The sequence below is a fragment of the Aedes albopictus genome, chromosome 3 (assembly GCF_035046485.1).
Source record: "Aedes albopictus strain Foshan chromosome 3, AalbF5, whole genome shotgun sequence".
NCBI lineage: Eukaryota > Metazoa > Arthropoda > Insecta > Diptera > Culicidae > Aedes > Aedes albopictus.
Window position 1 is genome coordinate 284,432,684 of NC_085138.1, and position 20,159 is coordinate 284,452,842.

A 20,159-nucleotide genomic window follows, 5' to 3' on the forward strand; every position below is an offset into this window, starting at 1 on the left:
GATCAGATCAGATATATTTTCGTCCACCACTGTTTCCACTTTCAATTGTGATATGGGTGCGTAAAGTAGACGGCGATAAAAGTAACAGAACCCTCTCGTAAACAACGCTCGACAGACAAACTTATTCCGTATTCATAAAAATCATGTTATTAATTGATTTTGCCTTCCTTGCTTTGGGGTTCCTTTTTAATATTCTTCAATCCTTGATTGGGAAGCGATGGTGGTTAACTGCACACCGTTACACGTGGTGTGGTATCTTCGGCATATTGAATCAATAGCACCGTAAAATATTTCAATGGATGTCAGGGGTTTTCAAAAGACTTCAACAAGTTTTAAGGGAATACAACGTGTTTCTTAGGGGCATTACAAGGCGATTAGATTTAGGATTTAGAGGGTTCCAGGGTTCCAGGTGGTTTTGATCGCCAGCTAAGAGTTGTGCACTTAGCTGGTAGTGCAGTCTGGGCACTGTTGTCCTTCTGAACTCAGCTAGATTGAGTATGTACGTCCCAAACAGGCTCAATCAGCGTTTGTTCTGGCATCCAACGGCTGAGTATGCAATGCTCCTCCACCAGAAGCTATACCTATAAGGTGGCAGCCCCACCACGGCGGATAGTTGATCTTAGGCCAACAACCTACTGTTTCCGAAACCCAAAAACCGTTACAGAAACCGAAAATGAAAGATTACGAATTGATTCGACGGCAACGACTTATAGCGCGAAACAACAACAACGGACAAGAATTAGAACTTGGAATGTATTAACCCTAGCCCAGCAGAGTAAACTGGTACAAATAGTCAATGAGGCATACCGTATCCTTGAGATCCTAGGACTGAGCGAAGTCCGTTTGCCTAACTTTGGAGAACACAGATTGGCGTCGGATCAAATTCGGTTATACCCTAGCCTACGAGGTGAATACGCTCCTCGCCACCGAGGAGTTGGTTTCCTGCTCAGCACTCACACCGACGCAGCGCTCATGAAGTGGGAACCTATTAATGTGAGGATAATTGTAGCCAGATTCAGAAAACGGATTCGCAACCTTATCATGATACAATGTTACGCGCCAACCAATGCTGCTGAAATGCAAGGCAAAGAAAACTTTTACAGTCAACTGAATGTCAAGACAAGATTCCGAAAGGTGATGTCAAGATCTTCATGAGTGATTTCAACGCGAAGGTTGGTTTCTATAACTCGGATATGAGACGCCATAGTCTCGGAGAAATGAACAAGAACAGAGAGCAGTTTGTAGAGTTTTTTGTGAAAACAATGACATGGTGACTGGGGGATCGCTCTTTCCTCATCGACCAGTGCACAAAGTGACATGGGTTTTCCGTGATGACGTCACGGATTATCAAATCGACCACATCTGAATCAGCTGAAAATGGAGGCGGAGCCTCCTTGATGTGCGGGACAAATATAGCGCCAACATTTACGTCCAACCATCATCTCCTAATAAGCGGGATCTGGCTGCGCATTGCGAGGATCCATGTACAGGAGGAGAAAATTGGGCACCGGTTCAACACACGCAGACTAGAAGACGCTGCAGTGAAAAGATCTGCGGATATTTCGGAAGGTAGAAGGGTAGGAGATCAGAGAATGAAGAACCATCAAGTGGAGCGGACCTGGTGTGGTGGTTAGAACACAAGACTATCACGCCGAGGACCTGGGATCGAATCCAACTCCCGACATACTCACAAAATGTGGGGTCTTCCTTCGGAAGGGAAGTAAGGCGTGGGTCCCGAGATGAACTAGCCTAGGGTTAAAAATCTCGTTAATACAGACAAAAAAAGGAGAACCATCAAGAACGCTTTCTTCGCCACCGGCGAGAATAATTAGGGTGAGCTATCTACTCGGAGAAAGCAGTGAAGTACAGATTACACCTGGAGGAAGATAGAGGAGCGAAGGAACGCCAAAGTCGCGATACAGAGAGCGAAAACACGAGGAGCCAAAGCCGTAGCCCGTCAGCGCTATTTGACTCTCGAGAAGGAAATGAAACGCTCATGTAGACGGAACAAAAAACGTGGACGGACTTCCTAGCCGACAATGACGAGAAACACCGACGACATCCGTCTCCTCTACGATGTTTCACGTCGCCTTAGCGGGACTAAGATGAATGCAACGATGCCTGTGAAAGACAGTTCGACGCATTACCCGTGCCAACACCGAAGCTCGAAAGGGCAGATCGACAGTGGATGCCATTATGTCAGTGACTGGAATGGCCCAAGTTGCGTTGCAGAAAAAGGGGAGAGGCATACGGTACTGCTCGATCGTCACGGTAGACGTTAGGAACGCTTTTAATAGTGTTAGCTGGGATGCCAAAGAGAGCGCCATATCTCGCTTAAAAGTCCCGGCTCACCTAAGGCGAATTCTGGAAAGCTACTTCCAGAACAGGGTGCTGATTTATGACACCGAGGAGGGCCAAAACAGTACAATGTCACCGCGAGGGCACCACAAGGATCAATCTTGGGCCCGGTACTGTGGAACGCGGCATGCGACGGCGTATTGAGGCTGCCACCGAGAGTAAAGTTGGTTGGCTTTGCTGGCGACATCACCCTGGTGGTATACGGAGAGTTGGTTGAAGAGGTTGAGTTGACGGCAGCGCATGCGATAGACATAGTCACATGCTGGATGAGGTCGCGGCAACTGACACTCGCACACCACAAGAGGGAGGTGGTGGTGGTAAACAACCGCAAGTCTGCACAACATGCAGTGGTCACCACGGGCGGGTGCCTTGGCGGGTGCTCGATCGAATCGAGTCGCTCACTGAAGCTTCTTAGAGCCATGGTCGGCGACAAGTTGAACTTCAGTAGTCATGCCGAGTATGCCTGTAAGAGGGCGAGCCTGGCACTACCGTCAGTAGCGGTGTCCATACTACGGTATGGCGCCGCTGCATGGTCGAATGCGCTCAAAGTGAAGCGGAATGTAGAGAGACTAGAAAGCACACACAGGCTAATGTGCCTTAGGGTGGCCAGTGCATATCGGACACGAGGTATGTATGCGTGCTAGCTGGCATGGTGCCGATAGCTCTAATGCTGGCCGAGGATGTTGAGTGCTACGAAGAAAGAGGTGCGCGACTTAACACCAGAATTTCGCCCATGATGAAATGGCAGAGAGTCTGGGACTCTTCGACAAGGGTAGGTGGACACACAGGCTCATACCGAGCGTGTCCCGGTGGACGTGTAGGCCCCATGGCGAAGTGAACTTTCACCTGACACAATTCCTGTTGGACCATGGGTGCTTTAGGTGGTACTTGCACAGGTTCGGGCATGCAGATTCGCCCTCATGTCCGGAGTGTGCAAATAGGGCGGAGACGGCGGAACACGTGCTCTTCGAACGCCCGCGCTCCGCAAAGCAGAGGTCGAGCATGTGGGAGGTATGCGGTAGGGATATACTACTCCCGATAACATAGTAGAGAGGATGTGTACGGGGGTGGACGAGTGGAACGGCGTGTCGGCCACGGTATCCACAATCGTGCTTCACCTCCCAGAGGAAATGGCGGACCGACCAACAGTTAGTCGAGCTGGCCCCCTTGAAGACAATGTGATGACTGACGTTTGGCAGTGGAAGTGCGCAAGTACGATCCCCCTCCCTCTACGAAGTCATCCGTAACGGGTGTACCGCGGAGGCAAGGTAAGGTAGTGGCAGAATGAGGTTTTTCTAGAGTGTTGCCAAACAACAGATTTCCTCTTTCTATAAAAAAATCACCGAAGCTCCATCAGTGCAGTGCAGGAGATAGAAACAGCCATCCGTAGCATGTAATCGAGCAGAGCCTCGGGGGTCGATCGCATATCAGCTGAGATGCTCAAAGCTGACCCCGTATTATCTGCACAACTGGATGCAAGGCGTCTTAGTAAAGGTACCCAAAAAGGGTGACCTAACTGTATGCGATAATTGGCGGGGCATCATGTTACTATGTATCGTTCCAAAGTCCTCTGCAAAGTGATCCTTAACCGGATACAGGAGAAGATTGACGCAACTCTCACTTGTTCGGTGAGGCCTAGGTGCCTCGAGGTCCAACGTTTTAACGACCTGGCATTCTACTCATCAAGATGGCACAAATTTCCCAAATGGAGGAGAACGTGCCTCTGGAGCCGGCCTACTGATACCTACTCATCAAGCTAGTCCCACGTCGAGTACGGATTCTGAAATGCGATGTGATATCCGGTGATCGAATCAGTCGTGTGTAGAGATCGTCGGGGTAGAGGTGGTTCAACGTCACGCTGGTCAATACCGAGTTCACGCTCATACCGTAACAGACATTCAAAATCAAACAGGGACTGTTCATCATATGACGTATCTAATATCAAGCATCACATCTGTATATATGTTCTACTTTATTTACGATAATTTAAATTAATGCGACAAGAATCATCGTTACCTATGCAAGCTGCACCACGCGTTGTTGTTTGTTACATACATTCATCCCTCTCACGATGCAGCTCGCGAAGGACACAGAGCTTTTTTTTTTGTTTCGATTCGATTAAAAAAGAAAATTGGGCATTTTTCCAATTAAATAATGGATCGCTTTGTTTATGGGAAAATCACAAGGATGTACAACGAAAAAATAACGAAGAAAAATAGCTAACGGTTTGCTTGGGTCCCTCACTACACTTATCATTTCCTTTTGTTTTTCGGGTGATAATCGATTATGAATGTCTTCATACGAAACGGGACTTACATAGACCGGGGACAATAAATTCTGCCTTAAATTACTCAATGCTGGTTTGTTGTTTCGCTTTATAGCCATACCTTTGCACGTGCACACACAATTCTCTGAAGGGGGTTGGTAGCGTTGTTGGAATGGAAACGACATTTTCCATTTACTTTTTGTTGCTTCTTGTTTTGTTTTTTTGGAGGAGGAAGATAAATCTCTCATTTACCAAACTATTTTCGCGATTGTAACGCATTCGCTAGCCAATCCATTGCCTGGTCCAGTCCCTCGCCTTTGGTAGCTGATGTTTTGAAAATTTGAAACGTTCGGTTCTTTAGCGCTTCCAGTCCGAGGGCTTGGTGCACTTCGGCCACACTCATGCATCCCTCCATGTCCTGTTTGTTCGCTAGCACTACCAAAATTGCTCCGGCTAGTTCGTCTTCCTGTTGGTAGAAGTTTAGGGGGGAAAATAGGTATACTATAAGTTGAATAACAGTTTACTGGAAAAACTTGTAATTAGAAGGCACGAAATGTTGCTAATTGACAAATTGAGAGATGAAATTTCTGAAAAAAAATCGCGTTCTGGTGGGATTCGAACCCACGACTTCCTATTCGCTAGACCGGCGCTTTAACCAACTAAGCCATAGAACAGGTAATGGTTCTGCGGAATAGAAAGCCAAAATGACTCCGAAGCCGCACCGTGAACACTCCTATTTCACAAACTCATCTCTCTGTCGGCTTAGATGTCAATCCACAACACACTCCTGTTCGTGCCCACTACACAGCGCAACAAAAATTAACTTTTGGTCTGTATCAAGAGTAAACTGATGTGTCTCTGACAGATTTTAAGCCGCTGAATCCGAATCCGGGCTCAGATTTGCTCCAACACGTCACAATTTTGAGCTATACAGGTATGTTCCGTTTTTGTCACTATTCGTTTTTATCACTATCCGTTTTTGTCACTATCCGATTTCGTCAACATTTCGTTCCGTTTTTGTCAACACTAATTTTTTGGTCAAATTTGTTTTCTCGAACACGAGTTATTTATAGTTTAACATTAATCTTGAGGCAATGCATCCATGAATGAATTAGAAGCAACCACCAATGATGGCATAGAAGATGTACATATACGCCACAGTAGCTTTCAACACATTTCAAAATCAGCTGTAAATAATGTGAATGTTAATTCATGCTTTGTCTCACGCATAATTTTCACGAGCCAATTTATTTAATGAAAACCTGACAGGAGGTGGCAGGAGGTAACACGTGAATATCAAAATCATCATCAACACGGACGGACTTGACTATCCGGCAATAGGACAAAAATCACCCTGGATAATCGAACTTTTTTTTTCATTAGCCTATTGTTTAAGGCACCTTAATTGATGTCCCATCTGGGTATTCCTCCAAGAACTTCCTTCTGAAGATCCTTCTTCTCCTTTCTTCTTCTTCATCTTTACGGCTCCACGTATCAACCGGAACTTGGCCTGCCTCTTCAAGTGTTATTCGGAAAATTTAACAGTTTAAGGCTTTTTTTTGCCTGTCATTGCCTGAATTTTTACACTACAATCTTTTTTACAAGACTTTTGAAAAGTGAAATAAATTTCACGCGATTTTTTACACGATTTTCTTTAAACTACGCGATGTGCTGAATTCTTCTCTCCTGGTCGCTAGTTCTTTCCGACGGGGCTTAATTTTTTACCGGAGATCTCTCTTGTTATCCTTAATTTCCTTTAGTAATTCCTACTAGGAATTCTACCATGTATTCTTCCAGATTTCTTAATGGATTTCTTCTGAGAAACCGTCAGGAAAAAAAATCAGAAATTCCTTTAGGTGAATTAGTCTTTCAGAAATAAGTTTTTCTATGAAAGAGGAGTCTTGAATCTTGGAAAACAATCTGGGGATTTCTCCAGCAACTTCTGAAGGGTTCCCAGAAGAAACTAAGTATTTCCAAAAAAATCCAAATTAATCCTATCAGTGCTGAAAGTATCCTTCGAAGGACAATTGGATGATTTCTTGAAAGAACTTAGATTCCTAGAAGGAATTTCTCAAGGATTCCCACAAGGATCATCTGGAGGTTTTTTAGGAATAACTCCCCCGAGATTTCTATACATAACATCAGGAGGACTCCCTGAAGAAACTTCTGGAGGATTTGAGAAAATTCCTGGAAGATAACTAGACTAAGCTTCTGGGAGATTCCCAGTAAACGCAGTAAGAAATCAGGAAGAATTTTTATTATTATATTATTTTTATTTACGAGATTTTCAGTCCAAAGCATCTAGCAGTCATGGGGAAATAACAAAGATGAAAGAAGGAATCCTCTTGGAAAATCTCTGGGAAGTATTCCTTATAAAAGTTCCAGTAGGTGTAGGTGTTTCTACTACGCATAAATGACAAAACAAAGCCATGTAGGAATCCTTTAAAGCATGGTTACCCAAACTGTGGATCGCGACCCCCCCCCCCCAAGGGGATCGCCGGCCTTCATCCAGGGGGTCGCGAGGGATAGTCGAATATTTTACTGTAACAGACAACAAATAAGATAATAAGAAGAAAGAACTTCTTATGAAATTCTAGAAAAACTGTTGAACGAATCCCAGAAAGAAATTCTGGATGAACTCCAGAAAGAGCCTTTGGAAAAATACCAGAAAAAATTTCTGGAGGGATTTCAGAAAGTAACCTTGAAAGAATTCCCGTAGGAAATTCTAAAGAAATGGAGAAACTTCTATACAGGTCGGACTCGATTATCCAGAGCCGGGATCTGGTGTTTTTCAAACACGTATCTGGGGAACGGCATGCTCTAAAAAGCTGAAATATGGACATTTTGTCAAGGCAACATTGATAAGCAATCAGTTCATATTTCAGCTTCTTTCAGCATACCGTTTGCAAGATATATTTTTGGGAAGCTCCAAAACACGACTCCGGATAATCGAGTCCGACCTGTATTTCAAAAGTAAAATTCTGGTGAACCTCTAGAGCAACTCTTGGATGAATTTCAACAGGTTAAATCCCAGAATGATTTTCTTAGCCCACCTTGTGCATTAGGGTAATTCTAGACCCAAACCGTACACTACGCCAGCGAGCTGTTCCCAACATAATGCATAAGGAAGGTTAATAAACTCCAATTCCTGGTAAAATATTTGAAGGGATCTTCAAAGAAACTCCAGGAGAAATTTAAAAAGAGACATCTAGGTTGATCCGAGGAGAAATTTCTGAAGAAATCATAAGGGGCAGAACCTCTTTTCTCTAAAAAGCATTATCGAATTCAAAAAGATAAACACTCGGCATGGTACAAGGTAACCTAGAAGAGTTATGGAGGAACTTCAAAAAAAAAAGATTCCTGAAGATATTTCCTAAAAGTATCCTAGACGAAATATTTCTAGGAATCTGTGAAGATGATAATCGTGGAGAAAGGCAAGTCAACATATCCTTTTTGTAAGGATATCGAAATTACGTTCCTGGAGATTGATCATTCCTGGAAGTATGTCATATTTTAAAACGTCGATCCGAGTACTGGAACTGGAAGATTCCAAAAATGTGGTCACACATGTGGTAAAAACCTCTTGTCGGCATCACATTTAAAAATGTTATTTGAACTGTGCAACCAAGATGTGCCAAAATACATAAAAAACAAGAAAATTTCATAGTAAACTGCATGTTTTTACTTTTGGAATGTGTTCTACAGTAAAACTTCCAATTCATATTGAAATGTTGCAAAATATTGTGTCAAAGAAAATTATTCCGTTTTTATCACTATTCCGTTTTTGTCAACTGAAAATCGCGGACCGTGTTGACAAAAACGGAACATACCTGTACCTCAATTTTTAGGGCAAAATATGCAATTTTAGGCTTTTTTGACTGCAAACCATTAAGCATGGAAATATTTTTTTAAGCTATCAAAAGGTTAATTTGTCAATTAACATCTAAATTAACGACTCATGCAAAATATTTTGTTTTACCAAATCGAATTTGATTGATTTAAGCGATTTATGTTAGGTACGATATTTCCCATACAAGACAGCATCCAAAAGTTGCATGCAAGTTTTCATACTGAAATAAAATGCTTAAATCTATCAAATTTGATTAGGTAAAGCAAAATATTTTGCATGAGTCGTTAATTTAGATGTTAATTGACCATTAACCTTTTGATTGCTTAAAAAAATATTTCCATGCTTAATGGCTTGCAGACAAAAAAGCCCAAAATCGCATATTTTGCCCTATAAATTGAGGTATAATTCAAAATTGTGACGTGTTGGAGCAAATCTGAGCCCGGATTCGGATTCAGCGGCCCAAAATCCTTCACACTAAGAATATATCACAGAATTCTGTGAAAGATTACACCGAAACTAATCGGTAAAATATGATTTTACAAATATTTCTGTGAAATCGAGGTTTTCCAATCAAACTGTCAAAATTTCACCGAAAATTCAGTAAAGTAGACAAAATTACCAAATTCTGTGAAATTTTTACATTACGGTTCGGCGAACATTTTCGTTTTCACCGTAAACTGCAATTTTTACCAAATTTCTGTAAAACCAGTAGTCGGCCATATTGCCAAACGCGGGTTATCGAAAATTGATACTTTTTTATTGTTATTCTGTGATGGTCATCGGTAAAGTAAAAAACAGCAGAATGAAAACAAAAACTGGGAAAATTGTACGATTTCCTACAAAAACACGAGATGCTGGTTGGTATTTTTGATAAGTACTTATTGCACATTAATAACTTTTGTTTTTTCTTGCAGTCTGCTGTTTCTGCCGGGCAAGCTGCCGGGTCGAAGTACTCGAACATAACATCGCATTGCAACATCCCGAACGCTTGTGCAAAATCCACTAGTTAGGTTCTGTTAATTTGTGAGATGTTCAACTCAATGATTAATACATTTTGTAATAAATCTAATAGAAGCTAATATTAATTGGTTTTGATTTGAGTAAACTGTAAAATATACAGTTTAGTGAACCGCAAATAGTTCAATTGGAAAAGCACCGTAAACTTGTGAATAAATCACCGAAAGTTCTGCGAAACCCACACAAACAAACCATCCAACTACAGAAAATCTGCAAAATATTTCACCGAAATATTCGGTGAATTTGACAGATGAGCATTTTCATTCTTCACAGTAGTTCGATGAATCAAAAAATCACCGAACAGTTCACCGAAAAATCTGCTGTTGAGATTTCGGTGAAATTTCACAGAATTCGGTGATTTATTCTTAGTGTGTTCGGAGACACATAAGTTTGCTCTTGAGACAAAAAAATGTTGCGCTGTGCTATCTGTATCATTGAATAACAGTTTGCTTGATTTACTTTCCTTATTTGCGAAACTTAGGATCTTGCGGTTTTGAATACAGATTGTTTAAATAAGTTTAAATTAATAAATTTAAATAAACAAAAAAAAGTGATTTCTCAGCAGTATTTTATAAAAGACATAAAAAGAATTCATTCACATAACACCTAGGTAAGCATATGCTTTCTTTTTGGACTGAGAACAATTTGTTTATGAAACGTTGAACTATTTGCAGCAAAATTTGTTCACTCTTTTCTATTTTCTACCTTGGACACAGTGAACACATGTTCGTTGTAAATACATATTTCAGCTTTCAATAGCACAACTGCCTTTGAAGATGATGATTATATGTTCAAACTTAATTGAGCCTTATTTTTTCAATCATTCATACACTGAGCGAAAAATTCACTGAAATCCTACTGGAAACCTTAACCCTCTAATACCCAAATTTTTGATATTGATCTAAATATCATTTTTCGTCATCTAAAATCGATTTAAACATGTTTTGGAAGATGATTCTTTTTAATTCTTGATTTCGTGAATTTCAGTTTTTGATTTTTCTAATTTTTATTTTTGAACATCCCGAAACTTTTATATTTTTCCTGGAAGCCAATTTGGGGAACGGATTTTTTGAGATGAAAACATTTTGAGATTTTATGATTATTGTTGAAATATTATTTTAAGTTTTTATTTTAAGTTTTTTTCACATAAAATTTTATTTTCCGTGTAATTTTATGGAAAATAATTCTGCATTAACCAGGGGGATGACGAAGGGCCAAAATCAGGAACCCAACATTCGATTCAACATGGCGTCCAATGTTTTTGTTTTGATTGCTTAATTCATGGAAAAATGAGCTGGAAACATCGACACTGCTTTGCTGCTACATATAATATCGTGCAAAGTGATAAAGAAAGAGAAACAATAATCAAAAACAACAATTTCGCTTGAAATGTGTAATTTCCGAAATAAGCACTAGCAACACACGAGCCACACACCCGAAAATCAGGAGCAAGTTAGGGTAAACTGTCCAGAAAGTGGGTACCAAAACGCGCCGTACCAAAAACGATGATGGGTGAGGCGGCGATGTACCGAGTTTGACAGCTGTGTCACCCCACTGGCATTAACATGTCTAAAGGGTCTAACTCGTTTTGTAAACAAACATTGTTTCTGCCGCTGTAGGGTCTATCTCGATCCACCCACGCATCTGGGGGCCGTTATCAGAAAGATCTATCTTCGCTCTTCCTGTTAAGGGTGTCGACATGCGTGGGTGGATCGAGATAGGCCCTACAGCGGCAGAAACAATGTTTGTTTTATTCCAAAAGCTAGACTTTACATATACTGGCGTGAGTGAGAAATGGACAAATTGAGGTGAAATTTGCGAAAAAGTTACTCGTCCTCTCGGTGAGACTCGAACTCACGACTCCTACTTCGAGTCTCACCGAGAGGACGAGTAACCTTTTCGCAAATTTCACCTCAATTTGTCCATTTCTCACTCACGCCAGTATATGTAAAGTCTAGCTTTTGGAATAAAGTAAAACTTCCATTCGGCTGGTTAAGCCGCAAAAATCGATAATTAATTAATTTAATTAATGTTTGTTTACAAAACGAGTTAGACCCTTTAGACATGTTAATGCAGAATTTTAGAGTGCATTCGATTCCCTTGAACTATTAAACAAGGATAGAATGATTTGGGAAAAATTAAAAATATGTTAATTGTAGCGATTCAATACAAAATAAACAATGACTTCTAAAAGGTAACTAAAACATCAATTTTTCAATGATTTTTTAAAAATGTAAATACGCTTTAAAATACACCAAAAACCATTTTGAGATATGCATAACAGTCCTGAATATCAACCAAAAATATAAAAAAAAGATTTTTCACGAAACAAAAATTACAAAAATGCTCAAACTATACCCCGTCTAAAGGCGGGATTGGGTATTAGAGGGTTAAGTAGATTTTTTCCAGCTAACTTTAAATTTGAAACTTAAATAATTAGTTTGTAAAAATGTTCTTTTTTTTATGGGTTTTCAGTTGGTACTCCGTGACAGCTTGTTTGTCAAGGCTGAACCCATTATTCAAATTACATCTCTACAAAGGCCAATGTTTAGACGGAATAGGCTATGTTGCCCAATTTAACACTAGTGTTTACATTGTGCCGAAGTAGTTTTAATCAAAATTTTGCATTTTCCCTCCCGTGATAGAGTTAATAAACTATAGAGTACGAAAGTCGCTGCTGTTCCCTTTGTTCTCGTTCGCAAACATGTCGGGTATCTATCTGTCAAACTGCATACTTTTTCGCTTTGACACTTATAGCCCGGCCTATCTCCGCCAGCAAGAGATGTTTCGGCAGCGACGTCAGCGACATTCGTCCTCTATATGTAGTTTATTACCTCTATTCCTCCCGTAGATGTATTAGTCATGTCCGTCCTCAGTCATGTGAAGTCTATGAAGCTATCAGAATAAATCTTTACCCGCGGAAGCTGAAGCACCAGGAATGTTTATACCCTTGCTATTACTTCTTGGAAATAACATAACACAAAATGCTGTCTATGTTGACAACTGTGCCTATGCTATCCCCAAGAAATATTATGTAAAATGTATAATCGAATCAATTACGGTCAAATACCAATTGAAGAAACCTTTACTGCGATAACACCTATGTTGGTAGCCACCTACAGCACTGGCGCCATCCCCAATGATAGACACTAGTTTTGAACATGTCATGAGCTTCCAATGATACGAGATACGAAAACAACCTAACTATTAAAACAGAGCCAATACGTTCATTTGTCCTATCGGTCCTACCTAGATAAACCATGTCATTTTCTCTCCTAGTCATACAAAAGTTACGTCCTTCAGCTTAGAAACAATCAGTTTGTGTCCAAAATGTCATGTCGAACGCATTGACGTCAATAAAGTGTTAAAGTATGGTCCACTGCACGAACTTGGGCTGGCCCGCCCACTCCCAAAGAAAATTTGACGTTTGAGCGGTGTCGTCACCGCTCAAAAGTCAACCCAACTAACATTTTCAGCGCTATAAGCTTCAGTCATTTGCTTTCTGTTGTGTAACCATCGTATAAAAGCAGTTAACGCTGAATAAAAGGAAAGCTAGTCAAATATAAATCATAAGCTAATACACGACTGCAAAACAAGCACCATACAGCTACCAAACTCGGTTTTCAGAAATCCATTGCTTGTCACTGGGGCTGCCTTTACTCCACTCTATTCTAACTCCACTCCGGGAGATTTCCCGGAAGATGTGAAAACTTGAACACATCGAATAGGAGTCCCCACTAACAAAACAGCTGCTACTATACAGTACAATTCGTTATGCTGACGAATCCCCAAACCAGCAGCGCTTTAAAGGCCGTTATGCGATTTCATTGCTTGGGTTGGGTTGGGTCGATTTGGGTTGCTTTTATTGCACTTTAATTCAATGCCGGAAGATTTGCCGGAAGATGTGCAAATCGAGTAAGAGTCCCAGCCACTAAAACAGCTGCTTTTATACAGTACGTTTTGTAATGTTGCCAAAACACACAACAGCAGCGCTTCGTAGCCGTTTAAAGAACACTCTTTCAGCTAGAAGCTGTGAAGAAGAATCTGTTGGCGCAACCACACAGCTTGTTCAACGTAAACATTATTGCGTTTGACGTTTCACAAGCTTTTGCAGCAAGATGAAGTTGGGTAAGGTTTCTTGTGGCACAATTATGAAGCCTTGTCTGGAGTAAAACAAAACGGGCTATTTTCTATGTTATTTATACATAGCAGTGTGGCAGCGAGGACATCATCGGGACCAGTGGATACGGAGATCGGGAGTTCGATTCCAAGTAGCGGCAAGTACTTTAATAATTCAATTTTAAAAGTGATAATTCCAGTTCCACATGTGTTGCGTCACGTATGGATATTGATACCTAATTATATTTAATCGTTTAATTTGGGGATGCCGTAAAACTATTATTTAACAACTGCGAATAGGCTGAAAAAGCGCTTTCTCAAGATGTTATTCAGTTAGTGGTTACATAGGAGCCGAGAAAAGAGCTATGACTCGGTGGCATAGAAGCTGATCGCACAGCATGTACAAGTGGATTAAGTTCGCCAGATTCATTGGTATAGGGCTTGCATAGAAGCTTCCTACATATGTACAACACAGTAACTCAGCATCAAGCCGTATTGAGGACGCTTTGTTGACGTTTACATTCACAATAAATGTAAGTTGGGAGTGTCTCGCGCGGTTATACCAACAGGTGGCAGTGTGCTCATACAAAAGACACCGGGCAAACATTTTTGATGAATTTCCTTTAAGAGTTACGTCTGTTTATCTCGCGATAAAGCGTGCATCAGATGTTTGATTGCTCTGTGATACGAACACAGCGCGAGGATGTTGCATCATGCTACTGCAAGAGCAACGGCTATCTTTTGATTTTTCATATGGTGTATCATTAATCATTAGAAGTGATTTTCTTCCATCCTTGGGAGTAATGCTATGTTTTATCATTTTAATTTTAATCAATTCCACAAATCTTATTTATTGTAAATAATACATACAATAAGCAATAATAAAGCGATTGAAAAAAAAAAATGTTAATTCATTTTTTTTTTTCATTTCATTTTATTTGTTCAATATTAAATCTGTTTAGTGTGGTTTAGTGTGCAATTTGTTTCCATAAGCTGAGATATGGCTTTCCTTTCAACAGCTATATAATTCTAGTAAAACAATCTATACAAATTGGAGAACTAGTTCATTAAGTTAATTTAAAGATAAAGGAAAAAGCGTAAAAAAACCTTTGAAATAGCATAAAAGGTTGTTGGGATAGTTAGAGGGAAAAGTTAACTTAAACCTAATATCACAGTCTATGCGGTAAACGTTGCAGCAGCGGATTTGCTGATGTGGCGCATCCCATCCAAAACTTTGGAAGCACGCACGTTGGAACCACTCGTTGATTTGCTCCATCCTTGCAGTGAAATGGACATCTTCAGTAGGGTGGAATGGATCTAAATTCATTATCATTTTCAGAATCCGATTTTGCTTCACCTGAAGCTTTTTCCTGTCGGTAGCTGCACAGTGAAACCACGCGGGAAAACCATATGTCATCACTGAATACAGTCTTGTACAGCAAAAGTTACGAATTTGTGTCCAAGTGCGACCGTCGATTGATCAGAGGATACAGCATTCTCGTAAGCTTGTCGCACTTACTTAAAGTGTTTTTAATGTGGACAGCAAATGTTAGCTTCCGGTCCAAGGTTAAGCCCAGATATCCTACGTCGTCCGACCATGGTAGTTGGCGTCCCCAAACAGAGATCTCACTTTGCGGTAGTTTTTGTGGACTTCGTTTCCGAGTGAAGAAAATCGCCTGGGATTTGTCCGCATTAGTCTTTATCTTCCATTTTCTTTGGTACCTCTCGATGGCGTTTTGGGCCGCTTGTAGCTTGGTTCCCACAATAACCGGATCAGAGTCTGATGCAATAAAGCCAGTAACGTCAGCAAAGAGATAGTACTGGACATCATCTAGCATCACCAGGTCAGCGGTGAAGATGTTGTAGAGCGTGGGGCTCAGCACAGCACCTTGTGGGACACCGTAGGGTATTTCGTGGCGATCGGACGAATGCCCTTTGACAGACACTAGGTAGGAGCGGTTTAACAAAAAGAAGCGGATAATCTTCACTATGTACATTGGAAAACTTCCAAGTAGCATCTTGTGCAGAATTGCCTCCTGCCAAACTGAATCGTATGCCTTCTCGACATCTAGAAGTACCATCCCAGAGGACTTAGCTCGTGTGAAGCTGGTTTTTACGTCCCTGACTAGCCGAGCCAGCTGGTGATTGGTGGAATGGCCTCTTTTGAACCCAAACTGCTCATCGGGAACAATCCGTGGGCCTTCCAAATGTTGTTCAACACGATTGAGGATCACACGCTCCGGTAGCTTACTGAACGAGGATAGCAAACTGATTGGCCTATAGTTCGACGGAATCGAGGAGTCCTTATTGGGTTTCGGGATGGCGATGACCACGACGTGCTTCCAGCTGGTCGGGAAGTATCCTAAACGAATGCAGGCAGAGAAGATTTTGGCGAGAAAAATGTGGGCCCCTCTCGGAAGTTTTTTGATCACGCAGTTCCGTATTTTATCTCCCCCAGGAGACTTTTTGGATTTGAGCACATATTACTTCCTTTGAACGAATCAGCCACGGGTGATCTCCAGTTAGATGCGTCTGATCGATGAGGACAACCGACTCGTTCACAGCTGCAGCAGTGTCTGGATCGTCTGGCATCTGGTTCGTATGTGCACGAGCAAAGCTTCTTGCCAGAAGTTGAGCCTTTTCTAGAGGAAAAGCGCCTTAGTGATCTTCCACAATGTTAATTCGATTTTACGTAGCTGTTTGAAGTGAAAAGCATTCTTAAGGTCACGGTATTAGGGCTTGGCACGGTATTTCAGGTCTTTGAGTGCCTCAAATAATTCATAACCCCTAATTCTCTTTGAAAAAGGAACTCGTACCCACTTGGTTCTAGGTTTACTCCATTTTTCCTCCTTATTATGGGTGCTGCAATACTGAGTATTACAACGATTCCATATTATTGGCGGTGTTCTCCGCACAGCCCACTGTCGGTAACTCATGCGCCACAATGTATACAACGGGCGATCCGGGAGGCACCATCAGTCAACAGCGATGACGGGCAATATTGAACGTATGACTACGGCAATTGTTTTGATAGGAAAACAGATCGGGCGAAATTTAATTAGTTTTTTTGTTGGAAAAGTTTTCTATTTGAATTATATAAAGGTAATTTGTTGCTTATTGAACTCACTTAGAATACTTACGAATTGAACTTACAGGCTATTATAAAAACCTTAAACGCAACGTAAATTTGAGATAAATTAGACAGAAATAGTACGGACACTAAATTGTAAGTACACACGAACATTATGACTAGACTTATACTAAACTTAAATAAACATTTTTTTAGCTTTGAGCTTATTACCACCCAACTTTGGGCCAACTATTGCTACGAGGAACTCCGTGAAATCTATCCCAACAGGCGGGTAGTGTATACTAATTGGTCTGCTACATAATTTTGTCACGGTAACTTACAATAATTTGGTCGTTTTGGTCTTATGTTTCGTCTAACTATAACTGTTTTTTTGTTTGGTGCTACACGCTGTAAAATTATTGTCGTTATTATTTTTGTCTAGTTTCTAGTCTGTTCTGATAAATTTTATGGAAAACAGATATCCTTACACTTAGTTGGCTTGTTATAACTTCTAACGGACTATTGACAATGGTGCAATTTTGCTATTATCATCCCCTGAATTTTGTTTGAAATTTTGTTGTTAGCGTAAACATCCCTATCTTAATAACTGACACATTCTACCGTGACGTTACAACGTTTTGACGCCTCTTTGGTCAGTTTTTTTTACTATAACTCGTAAATTTGATCGTTAACCCCTCAAATACTTTTGCGTATTCGGATTCCTTGTAAAATTTCCAATAAGTATGATCTATTGAACAGTTTGTTTCAATTAGAAAAGTATGTTAAAAATGGGAGTTTGTAGCGTGAACAGACGCTCTGTACGTACCTCCTCAATCTAGCTGAAATCGCTTATCATAACTGGAGTTCGCAAAAGAGTGTTGCACTATGTAGAAATTTAAAATTTGTTTAAGTTATAATGAAATACGAAATTAAAGAAATGAAGAAGAAGATTCAGTAATCAAACGTTTGTTGAAATTTGTGGCTGAACTCCTGAAGAAATCCCAGAAAAGAAAATCACAACAAGAGTAAAATGTTCTGGGAAAATTTCTGGTTAAATCTGAAAATGACTTGTGGGCTAACTGCAAAACAATTCCATATTAAATCTCTCTCTTCATAAGCTTTTGACTGAAAATCTGTCTGTCTAACAATGAACAATAGCTAAGGAAATGCAATGCATCGGTTGTAAAACTTCAAAATTTCTCGGAATAAACGCGTAACGTGAAGAATATTTTTCCGAAATACAACGCAATAGATTTCCGTGTTGCTATTCCTACTAAAAGTTTTCTGATGGTTGCCACCTCTCTTTGTCTAGCTCACGCATTGAAGAGTTTACTGATGAAACCATGTTTTCATCAGGAAACTTTGCCGGGATGAACCTGCCTACGGCAGAAAATCCCAGAATAAAAAAAAAAGAAAAAAAAATCAGGAAACTTCGATGCGTGAGCTGTAAAAGGATAGGAGTCAATTCCCGACATCCTCTATTTCTTTATGGATGCTTCAATCCAATTCAGAAACAACCATTTCCATTCTGCACTAATGACTCGATTTTTCGTAAACGAATAATACAAACAGTATCTCTCGGTGTACACATTTTAAATTCACATGAAAACTAGACTTTAAAAAAACAGTCCGTGCAAAAAAAACGGGTGTAGTTTGTTGGGATAGGATGAAAAGAATCTCACTTATGACGAACTGGAGCGATTTAACTGCCATGTAAACCTAAAATAATGCCTACAGATGCCTACATTATGTTATTCTATTCAATGATCTCCAAGAGTCTAGAAACCACTCAATTAGAAAAATCCCTTTATAAGACTGAAACTCGAAAGACGACATTTCGTATAAACGTTTGCCGACAATCAACCCTGCTTTACTAGTTATAAAAGAGAAATTTTTACTGAATTCCTTAACCCGGGAGCGGTCGCGTCGTGTACTGAGTACACGAACCATGAAAAAAGCTCGTTTGTGGTATACAGCGCGTGCGCGGTGTCGCTGAGAGTGGCCGAAGACGCGACTGCTCGAGGGTTAACTTCTAACACCAAGAGACTGAATCATATGAACTTTCGGTTTTTATTTAAAAAACCGATGTATCTTTGACTAAAAATAGTCAAAAGTGTAAAGATCAGTGGAAATCAGAGTAGTTTGAACCTTGTAATCATTTTCATAGATATAGATAAGTTATGTACTTACCCTTAGCATGTACAAAAGTTCGTCCTTAGAAATCCCTATCCTATCCTTATCTGCTGAATCCACTACGTAGATAATAGCATCTGTGTTGCTGTAATAACATCGCCAATATGGCCTGAAATAAAGAAGGAACTCATTTATCAACCATCCTAGCTAATTTTACCCAAACTCACCTTATACTGGTCTGTCCGCCCAGATCCCAAACCTGGAACTTGAGGTTTTTGTATGTGACCTGCTCGACGTTGAAGCCGATTGTGGGAATCGTCGTGACCACTTCGCCCACCTGCAATCGATACAGGATAGTCGTCTTGCCGGCGCCGTCCAGTCCCAGGATCAAAATACGCATCTCGCGGTTCCCCAGAAGGCCACGGAAGTAGCTAAATAATCCTCCTGTAAACCGTAAGCAAAACATTCATAACAGATTCGGTAATTGGCCTCCACGATATCATCCGAGAGCGATGATTTACTCTTGTAAACTGTCGTCAGCATAAACGATGCTCCCAAGTCCCAGCCAGCGTTAGGTGGAGAAAGCCCCACCACCGCGACGGCTCCATCAGACACTTTCCATCGCCGCACTTCGGACATCGGACTGACGAGTTGTAAACATTACTCACCCATATTTCCCTGCTTCGATAGCTCCCTAAATGCACTTCACTCTAGTTTCTGCCACTGAATCGACCGTATTTGAACCGTACTGATCCGTACCGAGATCCGACTCCCGTTCGCTGTTCCCAATCAGGTAATTTGGTGGAAAAATCCGCGGAAAATCGCCACCGAACGGCTGGAAAGAAAAACTAATGACGAAAATCCTGCGACTGCAACTGCGCTCGGGGGAAACTTTTGACAGCTTTTGACGTGTTCAAAAAATGATGGTCAAACACTTGGAAAGGGTTCCATTGACAAGTGTCGGTAAAAATAAATGTTAATTATATTATAATTAAAGCCATAATGTAGAACCAACCCCCCCGTAACTTGACAGATGAGCTCAGTTTCACGTACCTACTTGCAAATCGCAGATGTCGCTACTGTTCGTAAACAACGGGTCCATCCTTCACTGACGCAACAATTTTTGTCCATGCAAAAACATCTTTTTGTTTCGTGGTGAGTGGAAGCCAACAAGAGGCTAGCGTTTCGTATCAAAAGGACGTATTCAACAGAAGCGCAAAAACTAATGTTCATTAAATTGAAATTATTTTGATTTTTCTTTTTGTTGTTCTAAGAAATGTATTAAAAGCACATGTTTAAACGGTCTTGCATATTAATTGGTGACTGCGCATACTAGACCAAACCGA

General features: G+C 40.7%; 1 protein-coding gene across 1 annotated transcript; it reads right to left on the reverse strand.

Annotated features, from left to right (window-relative positions):
• Positions 1-4,311: 4,311 nt before the first annotated feature.
• On the reverse strand, positions 4,312-19,722 carry LOC109418824 (ADP-ribosylation factor-like protein 1). Its single transcript, XM_019693053.3, has 4 exons — positions 19,482-19,722; positions 19,041-19,257; positions 18,871-18,982; positions 4,312-5,090 (listed from the first exon to the last, which is right to left on the reverse strand). The coding sequence occupies exons 1-4, from the start codon at positions 19,483-19,485 to the stop codon at positions 4,881-4,883; spliced, it is 543 nt and encodes a 180-aa protein (XP_019548598.1). The 5' UTR covers positions 19,486-19,722; the 3' UTR covers positions 4,312-4,880.
• Between the last annotated feature and the right edge of the window lie 437 nt (positions 19,723-20,159).

Coding starts and splice junctions, on each gene's coding strand:
- LOC109418824 (XM_019693053.3), bottom strand. Junction 18,983..19,040: donor GGCGGACAGACCAGTATAAG/GTGAGTTTGGGT, acceptor TCTTTATTTCAG/GCCATATTGGCGATGTTATT. Junction 5,091..18,870: donor AACTTTTGTACATGCTAAGG/GTAAGTACATAA, acceptor TTCTACCAACAG/GAAGACGAACTAGCCGGAGC.